The sequence below is a fragment of the Manis javanica genome, chromosome 8 (assembly GCF_040802235.1).
Source record: "Manis javanica isolate MJ-LG chromosome 8, MJ_LKY, whole genome shotgun sequence".
In the NCBI taxonomy this organism is placed as follows: Eukaryota; Metazoa; Chordata; class Mammalia; order Pholidota; family Manidae; genus Manis; species Manis javanica.
Window position 1 is genome coordinate 27,356,198 of NC_133163.1, and position 22,522 is coordinate 27,378,719.

The following is a 22,522-nucleotide window of genomic DNA, read 5'->3' on the forward strand; positions in this document are numbered from 1 at the left end:
TGAGAAGAATAAAACAATAGAAAAAATTAATGAAATCAAGAGCTGGTTCTTTGAGAAAATAAACAAAACAGATAGACCCCTAGCCAGACTTATTAAGAGAAAAAGAGAATGTACACACATAAACAGAACCAGAAATGAGAAAGGAAAAATCACAAGATACCACAGAAATACAAAGAATTATTAGAGAATACTATGAAAATCTATATGCTAACAAACTGGATAACCTAGAAGAAATGGACAACTTTCTAGAAAATACAACCTTACAATACTGACCCAGGAAGAAACAGAAAATCTAAACAGACAAATTACCAGCAATGAAATTGAATTGGTAGTCAAAAAACTATCCAAGAGCCAAACCCCCAGGCCAGATGTATTTACCTCGGAGTTTTATCAGACATACAGAGAAGACATAATACCCATTCTCCTTAAAGTTCCAATACTTCCAAACTCATTCTATGAAGCCAGCATCACTATAATACCAAAACCAAGCAAAGACACCACAAAAAAAGAAAACTATAGACCAATATCCCTGATGAACAGAGATGCAAAAATACTCCACAAAATATTAGCAAACTGAATTAAAAAATACATCAAAAAGATCATCCATCATAATCAAGTTGGATTTATGCCAGGAATGCAAGGATGGTACAACATTCGAAAATCCATCAACATCATCCACCACATCAACAAAAAGAAGGACAAAAACCACATGATCATTTTCATAGATGCTGAAAAAGATTCCACAAAATTCAACATCCATTCTGATAAAAACTCTCAACAAAATGGGTATAGAGGGCAAGTACCTCAACATAATAAAGGCCATATATGACAAACCCACAGCCAACATCATACTTAAGAGTGAGAAGCTGAAAGCTTTTCCTTTAAGATCAGTAACAAGACAAGGATGCCCACTCTCCCTGCTTTTATTCAACATAGTACTGGAGGTCCTAGCCAGAGAAATAAAAGGCATCCAGATTTGTAAGGAAGAAGTCAAACTGTCCCTTTTTTTTTTTTTTTTTTTGAGAGGGCATCTCTCATATTTATTGATCAAATGGTTGTTAACAACAATAAAATTCAGTATAGGGGGGTCAATGCTCAATGTACAATCATTAATCCATCTCAAGCCTAATTCTCGTCAGTCTCCAATCTTCTGAAGCATAACGAACAAGTTCTTACATTGTGAACGAATTCTTACAGAGTGAATAAATTCTTACATGGTGAACAGTACAAGGGCATTCATCACAGAAACTTTCGGTTTTGATCATGCAATATGACCTATAAACCATCAGGTCAAATATGAATATTCATTTGATTTTTGTACTTGATTTATATGTTGATCCCACATTTCTCCTATTATTATTATTATTTTTATTTTTAATAAAATGCTGAAGTGGTAGGTAGATGCAAGATAAAGGTAGAAAACATAGTTTAGTGCTGTAAGAAGGCAAATGTAGATGATCAGATGATCAGGTGTGTGCCTATGGACTAAGTATTAATCCAGGCTAGACAAGGGCAGCAAGACATCCACGGATGCAGAAGATTTCTCTCAAAGCAGGGGGGGTGAGGTTCTGAGCCTCACCTCTGTTGATCCCCAAATTCTCACCTGATGGCCCCCCTGCGACTGTGCCTGTCTTAGGTTGTTCCTCCCTTGAGGAATCTTACCCGTCTCTGGCTAACCAGTCATCTTCCGGGGCCATACAGGGAAATGTAAAGTTGGTAAGTGAGAGAGAAGCCATATTGTTTGCAAAGGTTAGCTTTTTACTTCTTTGCAGATTTATGCCCTGTGGCTTCTATGCCCAGCACTTGTCTCGAGGTATCTTTACCACCTGGAGGAATTATGATACTCGGTAAATTCGATATGAGGCACGAATTCTATTTAAGGTTTGTAATTAGGAAGGAAGAAGAAAAGCTATAGATGTAGCATATGGAGGAAACTTGGGAGGATTGATTATTTCTTTGACATATATTCTTGTATAGTACCTTAAGTATGTATAGGTTTCAAACTACTAACTAATTTGCACACACATATTAACATAATAGGAATACGGTGACATAAACAAAGCAAATCTATAATTACCAGCCATCTCCAGTGAAGCCAAGAAAACCATTTAGGCACCCTAGGCATTTGTGAAAATTTATCTATGATATGATGGATATTTTCCAACTGTACTTGAACCATCAGACAAATTAAAGCAGCCCATTTCTGGGATCTGTTCACATCCCATATGTTCTTTTAACCATAGATAGTCTATAGTCATGAGATTTTGGGTGCTACAACTTGCACCCCTCCCAACTCCTGGTTGAGTTCCAACAGTACAGATCCAGTCAAATTCGTTGTCTCACTGTATGCACATGCCAGCCTAGACATCTCCCTCCTCCTTCTTATGGCAAGTCCAGGAGACGGTGGGCTGGATGCAGCCACAACCGCAGCATCGTCCGGATCCCTGTGGAGGCTTTTTGATGATCATCCCCCGGCACGAGTCCTCCAGAGAGTGCTGATGCCGGAAGCTCCTCCTCATATCATATCTTAGTTCATTTTCTGGGTATCCAAGCTAGGCCTTGATCTTCTGCATAGAAACAAACAGACCCTTTGCCCACACTTTGACATGCCCTCTATACCACTGTGCAGAACTCATTGGAGGTCAGCACACAGTAACTGCTTTTTTTTTTTTTTTTTAATTAAGAGAAAGGAATATTATCAGAAAAGAGTACCTCCATAGCTGATCATCTGACACCCTTTAAGTGATCAACATTAAGGATATTTAAAGCATGCGTTGATCTTTGATTTACCAATAGTTTTATCCTGTTAAGGAGTAATCCCCCTTTTCTTTCTTTCTTTCTTTTTTTTTTAAATTTTTAATCTACACTTACCTGAAGAATACTATGTTTACTATGCTCTCCCCTATATCAGGTCCCCCCTAACAACCACATTACGGTTACTGTCCATCAGCTTAGCAAAATGTGGTAGAGTCACTACTTGTCCTCTCTGTGTTGTGCAGCCCACCCTCCCCTTTCTCCCTCCCCCCCATGCATGCTAATCTTAATACCCCCCTTCTTCTTCCCCCTCCTTATCCCTCCCTGCCCACCCATCCTCCCCAGTTCCTTTCCCTTTGGTACCTGTTAGTCCATTTTTGGGTTCTGTAATTCTGCTGCTGTTTTGTTCCTTCAGTTTTTCCTTTGTTCCTATACTCCTCAGATGAGTGAAATCATTTGGTATTTCTCTTTCTCCGCTTGGCTTATTTCACTGAGCATAATACTCTCCAGCTCCATCCATGTTGCTGCAAATGGTTGGATTTTTCCACTTCTTATGGCTGAGTAGTATTCCATTGTGTATATGTACCACATCTTCTTTATCCATTCATCTACAGATGGACATTTAGGTTGCTTCCAATTCTTGGCTATTGTAAATAGTGCTGCGATAAACATAGGAGTGCATCTGTCTTTCTCAAACTTGATTGCTGCGTTCTTAGGGTAAATTCCTAGGAGTGGAATTCCTGGGTCAAATGGTAGGTCTGTTTTGAGCATTTTGATGCACCTCCATACTGCTTTCCACAATGGTTGAACTAATTTACATTCCCACCAGCAGTGTAGGAGGGTTCCCCTTTCTCCACAGCCTCGCCAACATTTGTTGTTGTTTGTCTTTTGGATGGCAGCTATCCTTACTGGTGTGAGGTGATACCTCATTGTAGTTTTAATTTGCATTTCTCTGATAATTAGCGATGTGGAGCATCTTTTCATGTGTCTCTTGGCCATCTGTATTTCTTTTTTGGAGAACTGTCTGTTCAGTTCCTCTGCCCATTTTTTAATTGGGTTATTTGTTTTTTGTTTGTTGAGGCATGTGAGCTCTTTATATATTCTGGACGTCAAGCCTTTATCAGATCTGTCATTTTCAAATATATTCTCCCATACTGTAGGGTTCCTTTTTGTTCTATTGATGGTGTCTTTCGCTGTACAGAAGCTTTTCAGCTTAATGTAGTCCCACTTGCTCATTTTTGCTGTTGTTTTCCTTGCCCGGGGAGATATGTTCAAGAAGAGATCACTCATGTTTATGTCTAAGAGGTTTTTGCCTATGTTTTTTTCCAAGAGTTTAATGGTTTCGTGACTTACATTCAGGTCTTTGATCCATTTTGAGTTTACCTTTGTATATGGGGTTAGACAATGGTCCAGTTTCATTCTCCTACATGTAGCTGTCCAGTTTTGCCAGCACCATCTGTTGAAGAGACTGTCATTTTGCCATTGTATGTCCATGGCTCCTTTATCAAATATTAATTGACCATATATGTTTGGGTTAATTTCTGGGGTCTCTAATCTGTTCCACTGGTCTGTGGCTCTGTTCTTGTGCCAGTACCAAATTGTCTTGATTACTATGGCTTTGTAGTAGAGCTTGAAGTTGGGGAGTGAGATCCCCCCTACTTTATTCTTCTTTTTCAGGATTGCTTTGGCTATTCGGGGTCTTTGGTGTTTCCATATGAATTTTTGAATTATTTGTTCCAATTCATTGAAGAATGTTGCTGGTAATTTGAGAGGGATTGCATCAAATTTGTATATTGCTTTCGGCAGGATGGCCATTTTGACGATATTAATTCTTCCTAGCCATGAGCATGGGATGAGTTTCCATTTATTAGTGTCCCCTTTAATTTCTCTTAAGAGTGACTTGTAGTTTTCAGAGTATAAGTCTTTCACTTCCTTGGTTAGGTTTATTCCTAGGTATTTTATTCTTTTTGATGCAATGGTGAATGGAATTGTTTTCCTGATTTCTCTTTCTATTGATTCGTTGTTAGTGTATAGGAAAGCTACAGATTTCTGTGTGTTGATTTTGTATCCTGCAACTTTGCTGTATTCCGATATCAGTTCTAGTAGTTTTGGAGTGGAGTCTTTAGGGTTTTTTATGTACAGTATCATATCATCTGCAAATAGTGACAGTTTAACTTCTTCTTTACCAATCTGGATTCCTTGTATTTCTTTGTTTTGTCTGATTGCCGTGGCTAGGACCTCCAGTACTATGTTAAATAACAGTGGGGAGAGTGGGCATCCCTGTCTGGTTCCCGATCTCAGTGGAAATGCTTTCAGCTTCTCGCTGTTCAGTATAATGCTGGCTGTGGGTTTATCATATATGGCCTTTATTATGTTGAGGTACTTGCCCTCTATTCCCATTTTGCTGAGAGTTTTTATCATGAATGGATGTTGAATTTTGTCAAATGCTTTTTCAGCATCTATGGAGATGATCATGTGGTTTTTGTCTTTCTTTTTGTTGATGTGGTGGATGATGTTGATGGATTTTCGAATGTTGTACCATCCTTGCATCCCTGGGATGAACCCCACTTGGTCATGGTGTATGATCCTTTTGATATACTGTTGAATTCTGTTTGCTAATATTTTATTGAGTATTTTTGCATCTACGTTCATCAGGGATATTGGTCTGTAATTTTCTTTTTTGGTGGGGTCTTTGCCTGGTTTTGGTATTAGGGTGATGTTGGCTTCATAGAATGAGTTTGGGAGTATTCCCTCTTCTTCTATTTTGTGGAACACTTTAAGGAGAATGGGTATTATGTCTTCTCTGTGTGTCTGATAAAATTCCGAGGTAAATCCGTCCGGCCCCGGGGTTTTGTTCTTGGGTAGTTTTTTGATTACTGTTTCAATTTCTTTGCTTGTAATTGGTTTGTTTAACTTTTGTGTTTCTTCCTTGGTCAGTCTTGGGAGGTTGTATTTTTCTAGGAAGTTGTCCATTTCTTCTAGGTTTTCCAGCTTGTTGGCATATAGGTTTTCATAGTAGTCTTTAATAATTCTTTGTATTTCTGTGGAGTCTGTCGTGATTTTTCCATTCTCATTTCTGATTATGTTGATTTGTGTTGACTCTCTTTTTCTCTTAATAAGTTGGGCTAGAGGCTTATCTATTTTGTTTATTTTCTCAAAGAACCAGCTCTTGGTTTCGTTGATTTTTGCTATTGTTTTATTCTTCTCAATTTTGTTTATTTCTTCTCTGATCTTTATTATGTCCCTCCTTCTGCTGACTTTAGGCCTCATTTGTTCTTCTTTTTCCAGTTTTAATAATTGTGATGTTAGACTATTCATTTGGGATTGTTCTTCCTTCTTCAAGTGTGCCTGGATTGCTATATACTTTCCTCTTAAGACTGCTTTCGCTGCATCCCACAGAAGTTGGGGCTTAGTGTTGTTGTTGTCATTTGTTTCTATATATTCCTTGATCTCTATTTTGATTTGTTCATTGATCCATTGATTATTTAGTAGCATGTTGTTAAGCCTCCATGTGTTTGTGAGCCTTTTTGTTTTCTTTGTAGAATTTATTTCTACTTTCATACCTTTGTGGTCTGAAAAATTGGTTGGTAGAATTTCAATATTGTGGAATTTACTGAGGCTCTTTTTGTGAGCTAGTATGTGGTCTATTCTGGAGAATGTTCCATGTGCACTTGAGAAGAATGTATATCCTGTTGCTTTTGGATGTAAAGTTCTATAGATGTCTATTAGGTCCATCTGTTCTAGTGTGTTGTTCAGTGCCTGTGTGTCTTTACTTATTTTCTGCCCGGTGGATCTATCCTTTGGGGTGAGTGGTGTGTTGAAGTCTCCTACAATGAATGCATTGCAGTCTATTTCCCTCTTTAGTTCTGTTAGTATTTGCTTCACATATGCTGGTGCTCCTGTATTGGGTGCATATATATTTAGAATGGTTATATCCTCTTGTTGGACTAAGCCCTTTATCATTATGTAGTGGCCTTCTTTATCTCTTGTTACTTTCTTTGTTTTGAAGTCTATTTTGTCTGATATTAGTACTGCAACCCCTGCTTTCTTCTCACTGTTGTTTGCCTGAAATATGTTTTTCCATCCCTTGACTTTTAGTCTATGCTTATCTTTGGGTTTAAGGTGAGTTTCTTGTAAGCAGCATATAGATGGGTCTTGCTTTTTTATCCATTCTATTACTCTATGTCTTTTGATTGGTGCATTAAGTCCATTTACATTTAGGGTGACTATTGAAAGATATGTACTTATTGCCATTGCAGGCTTTAGATTCGTGGTTACCAAAGGTTCAAGGTTAGCTTCTTTAGTATCTTACTGCCTAACTTAGCTCGCTTATTGAGCTGTTATATACACTGTCTGGAGAGTCTTTTCTTCTCTCCCTTCTTATTCCTCCTCCTCCCTTCTTCATATGTTGTGTGTTTTGTTCTGTGCTCTTTTTAGGGGTGCTCCCATCTAGAGCAGTCCCTGTAGGATGCCCTGTAGAGGTGGTTTGTGGGAAGCAAATTCCCTCAGCTTTTGCTTGTCTGGGAATTGTTTGATCCCACCATCATATTTAAATGATAGTCGTGCTGGATACAGTATCCTTGGTTCAAGGCCCTTCTGTTTCATTGCATTAAGTATATCATGCCATTCTCTTCTGGCCTGTAGGGTTTCTGTTGAGAAGTCTGATGTTAGCCTGATTGGTTTTCCTTTATAGGTGACCTTTTTCTCTCTAGCTGCCTTTAAAACTCTTTCCTTGTCCTTGATCCTTGCCATTTTAATTATTATGTGTCTTGGTGTTGTCCTCCTTGGATCCTTTCTGTTGGGGGTTCTGTATAATTCCATGGTCTGTTCGATTATTTCCTCCCCCAGTTTGGGGAAGTTTTCAGCAATTATTTCTTCAAAGACACTTTCTATCCCTTTTCCTCTTTCTTCCTCTTCTGGTATCCCTATAATACGAATGTTTTTCCTTTTGTATTGGTCACATATTTCTCTTAGTGTTGTTTCATTCCTGGAGATCCTTTTATCTCTCTCTATGTCAGCTTCTATACGTTCCTGTTCTCTGGCTTCTATTCCTTCAATGGCCTCTTGCATCTTATCCATTCTGCTTATAAATCCTTCCAGGGATTGTTTCACTTCTGTGATCTCTTTCCTGACATCTGTGATCTCCTTCCGGACTTCATCCCACTGCTCTTGCATTTTTCTCTGCATCTCATCCCATTGCTCTTGCATTTTTTTCTGCATCTGTCAGCATGTTCATGATTTTTATTTTGAATTCTTTTTCAGGAGGACTAGTTAGGTCTGTCTCCTTCTCAGGTGTTGTCTCTGTGATCTTTGTCTGCCTGTAGTTTTGCCTTTTCATGGTGATAGATATAGTTTGCAGAGCTGGTACAAGTGACGCTGGAAGAGCTTCCCTTCTTGTTGGTTTGTAGCCTTTTCCTGGGAGAATAGCGACCTCTAGTGGCTTGTGCTGGGCAGCTGTGCGCAGACAGGGCTTCTGCTTCCTGCCCAGTTGCTTTGGGGTTTATCTCCGCTGTTGCTGTGGGCTTGGCCTGGCTGGGGCTGTTCCTCCAAAATGGTGGAGCCCCGTTGGAGGGGGAGCAGCCAGGAGACTATTTATCTCCGTAAGGGGCCTCTGTGCTCCCTGCTGCCCAGGGGGTTAGAGTGCCCAGAGATCCCCAGATTCCCTGCTTCTGGTCTAAGTGACCTGTCCTGCCCCTTTAAGATTTCCAAAAAGCACTCTCCAAACCAAAACAACAGCAGCAACAATGAGAGAGGGAACAGAAAGAAAGAGAAAAAAAAAAGGAAAAAAAAGGAAAAAACAAGCGATTTTTTTTTTTTTTTTTTTGTCCTCAGGTGCCAGTCCCAGGCACCCGCTCACTGGTCCTGCTGCCCTGTCTCCCTAGCACCAGGGTCCCTGTCCTTTCAAGGCTTCCAAAAAGCACCCACCCACCGGTCCCGCAGGGAAGGAACGCTCAATATTCTTTGTCCTCAGGCACTGGTCCCACGCACCCGCTCACCAGTCCCGCCGCCCTGCCTCCCTAGCACCGGGGTCCCTGTCCCTTCAAGGCTTCCAAAAAGCACTCGGCAAAAAGAGAGAAGAAAAAGGGGAAAAACGCGCGATTTCTTCCATCCTCAGGTGCTGGTCTCAGGCACCCACCCACCGGTCCCACAGGGAAAAATGCGGGATATTCTTTGTCCTCAGGTGCCGGTCCCAGGCACCCGCTCACCAGTCCCGCCGCCCTGCCTCCCTAGCACCGGGGTCCCTGTCCCTTTTAGGCTTCCAAAAAGCACTCGCAGAAAAGAGAAAAAAAAAAGGGGAAAAACGCGCGATTTCCTCTGTCCTCAAGTGCCGGTCTCAGGCACCCGCCCACCGGTCCCGCAGGGAAAAACGGGGGATATTCTTTGTCCTCAGGCGCCGGTCCCAGCCACCCGCTCACCAGTCCCGCCACCGTGCCTCCCTAGCACTGGGGTCCCCGTCCCTTCAAGGCTTCCAAAAAGCGCTCGCCAAAAAGAGAAAAAAAAAAAGGGGAAAAACGCGCGACCTCCTCCGTCCTCAGGCACCGGTCTCAGGCACCCGCCCCCAGGTCTCGCAGGGAGAAACGCGGGATATTCTTTGTCCTCCGGCGCCGTTCCCAGGCACCTCCTCACCGGTCCCGCCACCCTGCCTCCCCAGCAACGGGGGCCCGTCCCTCTAAGGCTTCCAAAAAGCGCTCGCCAAAAAAAAAAAAAAAAAAAAAAAACCGCTCCGGTTTCTCTCCACCCGCCGGGAGCCGGGGGGAGGGGCGCTCGGGTCCCGCCGGGCTGGGGCTTGTATCTTACCCCCTTCACAAGGCGCTGGGTTCTTGCAGGTGTGGATGTGGTCTGGATGTTGTCCTGTGTCCTGTGGTCTCTATTTTAGGAAGATTTTTCTTTGTTATATTTTCATAGCTCTATGTGTTTTTGGGAGGAGATTTCCACTGCTCTACTCACGCCGCCATCTTGGCTCCGCCCCCTCCAAACTGTCCCTTTTTGCAGATGACATGATATTGTACATAAAAGTCTCTAAAGAATCCACTCTAAAACTACTAGCACTAATATCTGAATTCAGCAAAGCTGCAGGATACAAAATTAATACACAGAAATCTGTTGCATTCCTATACACTAACAATGAACTAGCAGAAAGAGAAATCAGGAAAACAACTCCATTCACAATTGTATCAAAAAGAATAAAATACCTAGGAATAAACCTAACCAAAGAAGTGAAAGACCTATACCCTGAAAACTACAAGACACTGTTAAGAGAAATTAAAGAGGACACTTAATAAATGGAAATTCATCCCATGCTCTTGGGTTGGAAGAATTGATATTGTCAAAATGGCCATCCTGTCTAAAGCAATCTACAGAGTCAATGCAATCCCTATCAAATTACCAACAGCATTCTTCAAGGAACTGGAACAAATAGTTCTAAAATTCATATGGAACCACAAAAGACCCTGAATAGCCAAAGCAATCCTGAGAAGGAAGAATAAAGGGGGGATCTTGTAGTAGAACTTCAAGTTCTACTACAAAGCCACAGTAAGCAAGACAATTTGGTACTGGCACAAGAACAGACACACAGACCAGTGGAACAGAATAGAGAGTCCATATATTAACCTAAGCATATGTGGTCAATTAATATACGATAAAGGAGCTATGGATATACAGTGGGGAAATGACACCCTCTTGAACAGTTGGTGTTGGCAAAACTGGACAGCTACATATAAGAGAATGAAACTGGATTACTGTCTTACTCCATACACAAAAGTAAACTCGAAAGGGATCAAAGACCTGAATTTAAGTCATGAAACCATAAAACTCTTAGAAGGAAACATAGGCAAAACTCTCTTGAATATAAACATGAACAGCTTCTTCATGAACATATCTCCATGGGCAAGGGAAACAAAAGCAAATATGAACAAGTGGGACTATATCAAACTAAAAAGCTTCTGTACAGCAAAGGACACCATCAGTAGAACAAAAAGGCATCCTACAGTATGGGAGAATATATTCATAAATGACATATCCAATAAGAGGTTGACATCCAAAATATACAAAGAGCTCATGCACCTCAACAAACAAAAAGCAAATAAGCCAATTAAAAAATGGGCAGAGCATCTGAACAGACCCTTCTCCAAAGGAGAAATTCAGATGGCCAACAGGCACATGAAAAGATGCTCCACATCACTAATCATCAGAGAAATGCAAATTAAAACCACAAAATGAGAGATCACCTCACACCAGTTAGGAGAGTCACCATCCAAAAGACAACAACAAACGTTGGTGAGGATGTGAAGAAAGAGGTACCCTCCTACACTGCTGGTGGGAATGTAAATTAGTTCAACCATTGTGGAAAGCAGTACGGAGGTTCCTCAAAAAACTAAAAATAGAAATACCATTTGACGCAGGAATTCCACTCCTAGGAATTTACCTTAAGAATGCAGCTCAGTTTCAAAAAGACATATGCACCCCTATGTTTATTGCTGCACTATTTACAACAGCCAAGAAATGGAAGCAACCTAAGTGTCCATCAGTAGATGAATGGATAAAGAAGATGTGGTACATATACACAATGGAATATTATTCAGCCATAAGAAAACAAATCCTCCCATTTGCAACAACATGGATGGAGCTTGAGGGTATTATGCTCAGTGAAATAAGCCAGGTGGAGAAAGAGAAGTACCAAATGATTTCACTCATCTGTGGAGTATAAGAACAAAGAAGTAACTGAAGGAACAAAACAGCAGCTGACTCACAGAACCCAAGAATGGACTAACAATTACCAAAGGGAAAGGGACTTGGGAGGATGGGTGGGAAGGGAGGGATAAGGGGAAAAGGGCATTATGATTAGCACACATAATGTGTGTGTGGGGTGCACTGGGAAGGCATTATAACACAGAGAAGACAAGTAGTGACTCTACAGCATCTTACTATGCTGATGGACAGTGACTGTAATGGGGTATGTGGTGGGGACTTGATAATGGGGGGAATCTAGTAACCACAATGTTGCTCATGTAAGTGTACATTAATGATGCCAAAAAAAAAATTGAAAGTGTGCCTCCACTACTATGCTCCTCAAGACAGTGCTGCTCACAGCCTACAGATGGTTCTCCAAGGATGGTATTCAGAATGGCAAAGGGAAAGGAAAAACATACCTGTGGGCAAATAGTAAGTATTTTTTTGAAAAGTAATCTCTAAATATTTAGAAAAGAACATTGATTATGTTGTTCCTGTTTAGTCAGCCAGCCAGCCAGCCATGCTTTTCTAGATCACAGAAATCTACTGCCCGTGCCGTTGTGTTTGGAAAATCAGTGATGAGCCAATGATGCCAAGCAATTTGATTTCCTTAAAACACAGTGTTTCTCTAAAAGGGCCTCTCCTGGCCTAGAGCAAGTAAACCATCAATGGGTGACAGCAGCAGTACTGGTTAATACTTCCTCTTGTCTAGCTCTTGAAAAGGAACTCACACCAAAGTTTTTAGTAGGTAGCAGAGAAATACTTGTTTTCAATTCACTGTATTTAACTGGAAGTCTGCAAACAGTTCCAAGAAGACACTGAAGAGCTAGATGTACAGAAGACAGCCAATAACCTTGAGGAGATAATAATTTTAGTGGAGCAAAGATTTACGTACTCAGATCACTTAAATATAAGGTAGGGTGGGTAGTAGTCATCAGGATGGTACACATAAAGGTAGGAATGCAGGTACACATAAAGGATTATTTCCAGCTGGATCATCATGGGTTTACAGGAAGGACAGGTCGGGCATGTGCAAAAGGGATTGAGACTTTCTAGGGACTCAATGACAAGAGCAAAAGCACTCGAGTGAGGAACTGGGAATTGTTCAGAATAACGGCAACAGAGGATCAGAGAGGAAGGAAACCAAACTTGGCGGCTGACTAGGATAACACATAGAGTTTTAAATACTAGGATGAGAGACCCAGACTTTATTACGGTTGGTAAAATAGACTGGAGGCTGGCAGACCAGGGGCTAGATGACCATAAAGCCCCACCCCACCCACTGTGATATTAAAGGGAAGAGAGCACGCTGTCATAATAGAGTGGTGCCTGATGAGGTCTATGCTTTCCACATGTAACTTGGCCCTTTGAGGAAAAACTCACTCTGCTGTAAAAGGGATATATTTATTATGATGACGCAGAAACCATCATGTACAAAGTACAATCCTCTAACACCCTGAAATACATACATGCACACATTATACATAAATTTATATTATCAATATAAAAATACATCATTAACATTTCTAAGGACGACAAATATAAAACCAATAAATATAGCAATTCTAAAACATCTACTTACAGTAAGTGCTGGTGAGTAAGATGACAGTAAAAGAAAGGGGCCAGAGCAGACCAAAAAACCAACTACGCAGCTTCAGTTTACAGACTTGAGTTGGTTTGGGGGAGGTATCCCAATATTCTCCACACATTTCTCAATTTCCCCAATCACTTAGAAGTGTCTGATGTCATCAACTCTCAAATACAGAGCAAAGGAAGAATCTGACATTACAGCACTGTTTTTGGCACCCCCCACCATCCCTCTCTCTCACTCTTCAACCACATTTAGAGATAAAGGAATGACAATAATAAGCTTAACTTAAAATCAAAGCCTCTACTGCCTAACTTTTTGACAGCATCCAAGGAGAATGTTTTCCTTCTCATATTTATCCCTTTTGTCTTGTGTTCAATTTTTCCCGCCTTTACAATATGTAAAATTGCATGGATGGTCAAATGGTACAAATCAGAGAAAAATCCAACATTAATTCTAGCATGGGAAACAAGGTACATGTGTCAGAGAGCAGATAATGGCCCAGCTACAAAATGGAATAGTGCTGCACTCCAGCAGACACTCAGGACCAAACACTTGACCACAACTTTCCTTGTGTCCGAACACCGACAGACTACTGCCACACGGATGCTTCTTTCCATAAAGTTTAGGGAAACCCCATGTTTTTCTCAGAACCTTAGAGGCTGGGGGCTGGGTTATAAGACAAAATATGAAGAACAATGTGTAATCAATTTTAGCTAGATTTTGAGGTTTTTAACACAGAGACTGATAACTGGCAAAGAGTTTCATAAGAGATGTATTTAAGTCAGGAAAATTTTTTTCCCTTTTGTATGTGTGTGTGTGTGTTTCTATTATATGGGTGAAGTATTTGACATGTGCTGTGAGCAGGGACAAGGGGGGCAAAACACAGCCACCATTCTACAGCACAAAGGTCAACTAGAGTTTCTAGTTTTTAATCAATGGGAAATCCTGCAGACAATTCCCTTCTCCTTTCTTTCAGGCCATACTGACTTCCCTGCTTGAATCTGTAACAGATTAACTAGAATTCAAAAATCCTTTCTGTCACCTTTAACTTGGTCTTGAGGTCTAGAACCCAACCTGGCACGGGCCTTTCACTATACATGCTGATCCCAGGAGGGACTTGATACATGAGGACCCCCTTCTCTGCAGTCAGAACTGATGGGGGGTGGAGGATGGGGAATGAAAGGCACCGGAGGATGGCACTATCTTGAGAGGTATAGAATTTTTAAAGCAGATGTGCATTTCAAGAAGATTCTGATTTCTCCAGAGGGAGATTCTTGGAACCTAGTATACACTAGAGAGTTCACAGCTCAGTTGATCTGTTCCAGAATCCAACTAGTCTCTGGTCTCCTCCCATCATAAATACTTCCTAAGAGATCAAGTACAACTCAAAAGAACCCATCCAATCAACATGTCACAACTGACTTTGCCATCACTGAATCAAATCAACTGCAAGATCCTGGGGCTCCGGTGTCACTTCCAAAAAGAGACAGCAGGACTTTGACCTTTAAGAATGATATGCCCTCTGGTGTTACCAATATCTCAGGCTGAGGTGGTCAAAGTCTGGAAGCTGACTGAGTAACTGCACTGATCCTTGGGTAGAGCAGATTCTTCTCTTGCTGCCAAACATCCTTAGAGGTGCAGAGTGCCAAGAGCAGGAGAGACATCAGTCCTGGAGGTGCACCCTCCGGCCTCTCGCCAGGAAGCACTGAGGTGCGCGTTGGGAAGCATGGTTCCAGTCCCCAGGATATCCTGCCTGCAAGCAGCTGCTACTTCTTGGGCTTCTCCAGAATGTTGAGGAATTTCCCCCGGGTCATCTCTCTGGCTGGAATAACAAAGCATATGTAAGATCAATGAAAACCTAAAATCTGAAAGAGATCTCAGGAAAAATTAGTTAAAAAGAAACTAATTTAACTTGTACACAAATCAGCTGCAAGATCCATAACAGATTCAGTCACCACTAACTTCCAAAAAGGGGGAAAACTACTATTGATTTAACTGAAACTGTACAAAGCTGTTCACAGGCAATTGCTATAAGGCTCAGGCCAACCAAGGAAGATTTTGTCATTCACCCTTAAAAAACTCGCCAGGAAATTCCCCTCAAACCTCTCTCTCTCTCTCTGGAATGTGCCTACTACTCATGTTCACTACCTCAGGGGGTGTGAATCTTTCGCTCATAGAGGCTAAAATCCGACCAAGATTAGAGTCTTCTCTGGGTTGTTGGCCTCTGGATATTTATAATCTCAAATCAAAATTAGAGATCATTTCCAGCATCTCTCAGCAGTGGTAGCCCCCTGGATGCTGTAATATAACAGGGTTTATGCTCCCTCAGTGCAGTTCATCTGTGGATGGTGTAATAAAGTAGGGTTTATAGAACCTTGGTCTTCTCTCTCTTGGCATTGTCAGTCCTTAGATATTTAATACAGCCAGGCAAGGTTTATGTGTCTTTCTCCGACTTTCAGCACCATCAATCTTTGAATGCTGCACTTACAAGAGGGTTTATACAGCTACTTTCCTAAATATGAGGCTCCGAAATGAAAGTAAAACATTTCTCAATTACAAGGGCCACTCCAGAAGCCTCCTGTTTTAGCTGTCAAGCAAATCCTCAAAAAGTGTACATAATATAACATCCCGTTTAGTGTCATCCCTACAAGATCATCTTTGAAGATTCTTAAATAGATTTAACAGTGCTAAAGGTTTCCAATAGCTGGCCCTGGAGGCCAACAGTCTTCTGGAACCATGGCCTCCCAAGAACACAGCCCCATTCTGGCCAGAGTGAGGTGGCTAGGGAGGGACTTGGAGGGATACAAAGGGCCTTTGCTCTGGGCTCCCACCCCACCCTCAACATATTTAACAGTACCTGGCTTATCTGTGCAACAAAGAAATAAAACTAAAAACTTGTAACCATAGGAAGGCTTTTGGTAACTGCAGTCTATACTTTCCCCATCTTTCACAAATTCTGGAGCTTTAACAAAGGGAAAAGAAATCCCATTAACTAGGAATGGAAGCCTTAGTGCTCGGTGTTGCCTCATGTGCCCACAACCCTACCCCGGCCCTTATTAAAGTGACCATTCCTTCCTTGATGAATTTACACCAAACCCTATATACACAAAGTTCCTTTAAGATTTGCAATCACTTGTTTACTTGTCTTCCTATGTTGAAGTGTTAGAACTGAGGGCAGAGATTGTGTTTCATTATTCTTTATAGCATCAGCAGCTATCATAGTGCTAGACCGAGTAACTGTTGAATAAATAAATGTTGGCTGGATGAATGACAATATACAAAAGAACTAGAACCAATCAGGAATACAACTGTGTTAGTTTCCTCCCTTCCACAAATAAACGATAAGACTTGTTGGGGACCATCAATGCTCCATTCTTTAGATTCTAAATTTACCTTATTTGGCAAGAAAAATCATTTTCGAATAGAAGTATGCCAGATTAATGGAGAGAGTAGGTGGGGTTGGGGCACAAGAACTAACAAGAGGAAATCCAAACAAGTATTTTATTGCCCATGGGAGGCAGCATGAACTTTTTCAGAGCCCAGGATTTGAACTCAATTCTAGCTCTACTGTTCAGCAGCTACATGACACGTTAGGCTGGATAAGGGCTCTGAGCTTCAGTTTATTCATCTGTAAAATGCCATCTGCCCTGCTTGTCTTGGATATTCAGTAATGATCATGCCTGGTGGAAGGAGTACCATTAACAGAACACCTTTCAGCTGCTTCTACTGCACTCAGTATTTAATGGTGAATGAATGAATGACCTATATTAAGAAGGGAGGCTAACCATCTCAAAAATCCCTTTCTGTGGAATCTCTTCCCTCATCCAGATCCTTTAGGGGTTGACTTAAATTTTTGGCTAGAGTGGGTCTCATTTATTTCTACTGGATGGGTTGTCTGCCTACTCTCCCATACTTATTAAGGACTTTAAACACAGTATCAAATAATCCTGCAACATGGCTCAAAGCAGGTGCCCTGGAAACCAGACATGGGTAATACAGAACTCTACTGGGCAGAAGAGAGTCCAAAAATCCTAGGCCAAGAGCACTGTACTGATCTTACTAATTATTCTTGCCTGCTGCCCTTCAGAATCCCTAATTCTTTACTGTTTCTTTTTTCACAGAATGGGAGAATGACCAATATTTAAGACTTAAAAATTTAAAAAGGTCCAATCTATTCCTGGGATCAAAAGGATTTAAAAGGCAAAATAAATGGATATTCCAAAGTCTTTCAGTTGCAAGCTCTCCTTGAATTCAACCAATCCTTTTTAACAACTCTTTTCCCACTCAATCATTCCTCCCCCTTCAACCTAATCCAAGTACACAGAGCTGCAGGAAACCACTGTAAAAGTAGAAGTAATTCAAAGACATCATCTTCTACATGGGAGGGGAGAAAGTTTTCCTGCTTGCCAGTCCCATATAGGAGATATACGAATTCATGACACAGGTGCTCCCTAAAAGAGGGCTGTGCCCTATAAATCACATTCTAAGCACAAACCCCTTTTTTGTGCACAGAGAAATTGCTGTGGGTCAGGGGCAGCTCCAGAGCACGTGCTCTCCTGTTCACTTGTTATCAGAGATGTTAACATCTCTGATTAATTCACATAACCCTTATTTTATTTCTCACTTCTTTATCCTTGCTCTCTTGCTCTGCTGCAGTGTTGATGATTCTTACCGACCTGCTACAGTAATCACCACCCGCTAACTGCACCCCCCTAAACCTAGTGAAATTGTTTAGTGATGCCAACCGCGCTTTTAATTTGCAAGACATCAGACACAGCGGTAATTTATACCAACATCTGTTCATTTTTGACTTCTGAAACAAACTCGCACATGCTGCTACAAAATCCCATTAGGAGTAGGGAGACAGCCTTCTGCTACTGTTCTGTATTCCTCTTCTACACACACACACACACACACACACACACACACACACACTTTCTGTTCTGTATTCCTCTTCTACACACACACACACACACATACACGCTTTCCAGTAGGGTTTTTACATGTAAATGCATTTACTAAATATCTCCCACCAAGGATTTCAAGTCTCTTTAGGGAGAAACCTTTAGAGATGTCTATAGCTTGCTTACAGAGGAAAGGAAGGTATTTCTATTTCCCCCTGCCTAGTTTCATCCCTTGTCCCTTCCCATATCGCAGCTGGGTATATTCTTGCAGTAATGACCAGGGTGAGATGACACGCTCCTCACACTGGCGCTTCCAGTTCCTCCCTTCTCTTCTGGTTCTTGTTTTCCAGAGTGTGTTGGGTGACAGTCCTAGAGACAATAAGACTGCTAGAGAGAAGAGTCAAAATTTCTTAACTATTTTCTAATTCTGGATTAATTTTCTAGGATTACAAATTTCAACAGGAAGGCAACACTGTTACTGCATTCTAATAAGTACGCCAAGAGGGAGCCACTGGTCTTCAGCCAGGAGTTTATGCTGTGCAGAAGAGAAGTATAGCCTCCATTTCAAGTCATGATTTATAGGTCCTCCTATGCAGTGCACAGACCATAAACTGAGGAGCCACAACAGAGACGGTCACCATAGAGTGAACATGTGCACTGCTGCAGAGTGGGGAGAGGGGACCGTGTGTCCACAATTAAAGACAGCAAATGGATACAAACTACAACCAACCTCCAGGTTGATATGCTGTTTCTATTACCCACTTTGTAGTTTCCCTTGGGCTGTCAGGGTCATGGCAGCTGTAAATACCTGGGAATACTTAGGTCAGGGCTGAAGCGAGGACTCCATCCTGCTTGCTCTGAAGGTGGTGTGTGGTTTAATACAATCTCTTTAGACTCTCCAATTCTTCCATCCTACATTGAGCCTTGCTTCTGGCTCTCTTTCCACAATGACTATTCCCAAACTGCCTTCTCCGCAGTAAATTTTCTGGTGGCTGGTTGAAAAAGATACAGTGGTACAGATTGATTTCTCACCAGTGAGGGGATGAGGGATTACCAGAGGCATCCTGGTTAACGAGATTGGGTGCAGAATCTCTCATGAGACCAGCCCTCTATGCCAGGACATTGTACCTTTTACTCATGACATATGGGTTTCATTACTGAAAGTTTCCAGATTATAACTTCGAGGCAATTGCCTGGTAAAATTCTGCTCTCCTTTAATGTGGGGAACAATGTAAAGGTTAAGTAACTTTTTAATGAAACAGAAGAAACTCATGTTTAGTTTTCAATTCCAATGCAAACTACTTTAAATATTTCTGTGCTTCAACATATTTAAAGACATTAGCAAGGTGGAGAAGAGTTACTTTCCACTAGTTCTCTCACATCTCATAGAGCAACAGTAGACTGTTGTTAGGAGATTCTAACATGAGTGGTAGGAAATAAGAAAGACAGCATAATATCATGAACAGAGCAGGGCTCTTTTAAGGCTTGGATTGGAACCCTTGCTCCTACACTAACCCTGGACCACTGTTGGCGCGTCAGCCAAGTCATCTGAGTCTCAGTTTCCGCATCTGTTCAAGGTGAGGTTAATCAAAAGGTCACAAAGGCATTCAGTCAATGCTAGCCACTGTATAACCAACTCTTTCTTCCATTTCAAACAAGAAGTTTAAGCAATGAGACATTTGATGAGAAAACTACCTAGGATTGATTCCTTTCAGAGTAATTTATCCCTACTTAAAGACAGATTGCTGTACATCTGACAGCTATGTATAAAAAAGTTCCAAAATTGTCCTTGGTTTTACGGTGATAAATGAAAAACTTTAAAATTCTTCAACTGAATAAAGTAGGCAAGGATTTTCTGCTAAATACTGAGAGCAAAATAACTTAAACTAACATGAAAGATAAGCTTGCCACTAATGGAGACGGGCTCACAGACCTGGAATTTTGTGTCATCTAAACATAGCATTGGTATTGATCTAAACATAGCATTGGTCATTTATTTAAAAAAAAAAAGGCAATACGCTTACATAGATACCCATTGCTTTATGTGTAATCACAGAATGGGGAAGGGGAACATGCAAGAACAGAGAATCCCATACTGCAGTAGTTGGGGATGTGGTGGAACCAATCTGCAGTTTCCTAACTGGAAATGTATTCTTGGTCTGTGGGAACCAAGTTCCGTAGTAAAAAGCAGGTCCCCTTGTAGTGAACAATGTCTGCTGCCAGCATGCATGAACTGTATCTTTAAACTCCATTTCCAACAGTGCAGGTGTGTCTGTGTCATGAATCGGCTGCTGCTCCAACTGGAATCTCATCTGCCTTGTTGTTTACAAAAGGCCTTCATTAATTTACTAGGTGGTACATACCTCCTGATCTTAAACTGCACCACAGTTTAAGATGATCTAGTCCACAGATGAACTAGCTTGCCTGCCCTGTCACCTTCAAATCAACGTGACTGTTTTTTGAACACTGGAGTCTCCTCAGCTGCCACTTCACCAAAAAGGTACCAGGTCTGCACTGAATGAGCACACAAGCAGCACCAGGAATGGGAAAAAGGAGGCTGAGCTATTTATTTTTTGAAAGACCTCAAATGCAAAACAAACAGAAACATATATGATGTGCTATCTGTGTAACACGTATACTCTGAAGGATGAAGCCTGCTGAGTGATGCTGGGTATTAGAGGCAACTTTCTTCCTTAATCATACCAGCAGCTGCTTCTAGCAAAAAGGAACACATAAAATCCTAGTTAGTTTAGTTTAAATCAACGTGCTAAAAGGTTATTATTTAATTAGCTTCCTAAAAGATGTTTTGTAGAAATGATGCTAATTGTTATAATTATGGTTTTGATGAATACATTCCAATAACTCTGACAAAGAGGGATCTCCTTGTCATCAGTGTGCACTATACAGAAGGGAAGCATGAAGGGCATGGATGAATAGTTAAGTTAGTCACATGGAGTGCCTACCATGTACCAGATATTAGAGAAGATTCAACTGAATTAAAAGTGGCCTTTGAGATGGAGCTGGCTGTTCACAGGCATTTGGTGTATTAGTAGAGAACAAAAAGGAACCAATGTGATTTATAATGCTGACTTCTCTTTCACAGGAATGTGGCAAGTTTTCCTGTCACTCAGGCACAGAGCCAGAAAGAGCAGAGCAGTTCCAGGACAGTCTGTCAGACTGAGATTCTGTACCATGCTCCAGTTCAGACCTCTGCACAAAACGTACCAGTAAGTGATCGATAATTCAAGTCAAGGCCTAAGCACTTTTTAATGCCTCCAGTGTGAGAGCAGCTGGCGCTGGTGCCACTGTCAAGAGCAGAGGTGCTATGAACTGAGCACGGTGTCACTCGGTGAGGAGGGGTCTCTTGGAGCCTCATTTGACATTTGGTGTCCTTCAGAAGGTGGTGTAATTGTAGTAAGGTCTGCTGACCATTCTCAATCCACTCTTGTGGGAGAGTTCACACAAGTAAGAGTCTTTGGTAGAAATCTCATTTTTCTCTAAAACACGTGAAAGTAGCATTTGAAGGCAAGCAGAACAGCCTTGAGGCTTTTGCCTCAAGTTCTCTGAGCATAATTCAAAAAGGAGACTGAAGTATATGCCTGAGAAAAGAATGGTTTGGATGTGATATCTGTGACAAAACTATCACTATCAAAATCTTTATCCTCAGAATTCTCAAAAAAGCCTTTTTGAAGCATACTTTCCAGATTCTTTCTAAATTGGGTTTCTTGTCTTTCTACAGGACTTTTTCTTCCAAAAGGGTGGAGTAGCTAAGAACAGCGTTCCCTCCAGTAAATTCAGAGAAAGATAATTTTATATCAAACATTCTTCAATTCATACTAAGACCCATTTCCGAGAATGCTGTATCCAAGAAGTAATATGAAAAAGAGAAGTCAGGGCTCTACAGGTAAACATATTTGGACAGTTTCAATATGGAAAATAATTTTAACGGCTTTTCATAGCAAGAAAAAAAAAGACAGAAATATCCAGCTGACAGATTTATTCTGAGAATATAAGACATCAAGAAGAACATAAAATATGGGAGGTGTCTACCATGATGCCTGAAGATTGAGAGCAGAAATATAAGAACCCTGATTGTCAGGCATCTGACAAATGTTGTATTCGGGTGAAAGCCTGTGTTTCTCCATCAGCTCTCCTTGTCCTCCTGCCCTCTAGTAAAAGCAACACAAGCCTAGATTTCAAATATTCAATCCTTCTTATCAATCCTCTCCCTACTACAAAACAAACCGAAACAACAACAACAAAAAAACTCTAAAGGACTGTGTTCAAGAAATGAGAACAACTTACTGTATATTTTGTTTCCTTTTCAGAGGGCTTCACAGGCCTACTGAAGTTTCACTTGGTCCCCTTTTTAATGTTAAGCTTGACTGAATGAGAAGCAATGAGGTCAAAGCAATGGATTAATACTCTTGGGATGAGAACTTTTATTAAATACTCATAAATTTGTGCAGAACATTCATGCTTCAGGGCCTTTAAACAGTAATACATCCTAGTGAAACCCTTATTATGATTAAAGACTAGTAGC

The 22,522-nt window shown here is 41.0% G+C and overlaps 1 protein-coding gene across 4 annotated transcripts in view; it reads right to left on the reverse strand.

Moving 5' to 3' along the window:
- LIN52 (lin-52 DREAM MuvB core complex component) overlaps positions 1-22,522 on the reverse strand; it is a 165,392-nt gene that overhangs the window by 14,054 nt on the left and 128,816 nt on the right. Inside the window, exons 6-7 of one of the 4 annotated variants that reach the window (XR_005054475.2) lie at positions 18,788-18,971; positions 12,870-14,897 (exon numbers count right to left, since the gene is read on the reverse strand). The exons of 1 other annotated variant lie outside the window; for it this stretch is intronic. Coding sequence is in view for 2 of the 3 variants with exons in the window: in XM_036993075.2 (XP_036848970.1) it covers positions 14,842-14,897 (56 nt within the window). In the remaining variant the exon portion in view is untranslated. 2 more of the 4 variants (XM_036993075.2, XM_073242133.1) reach the window with 2 other exon arrangements.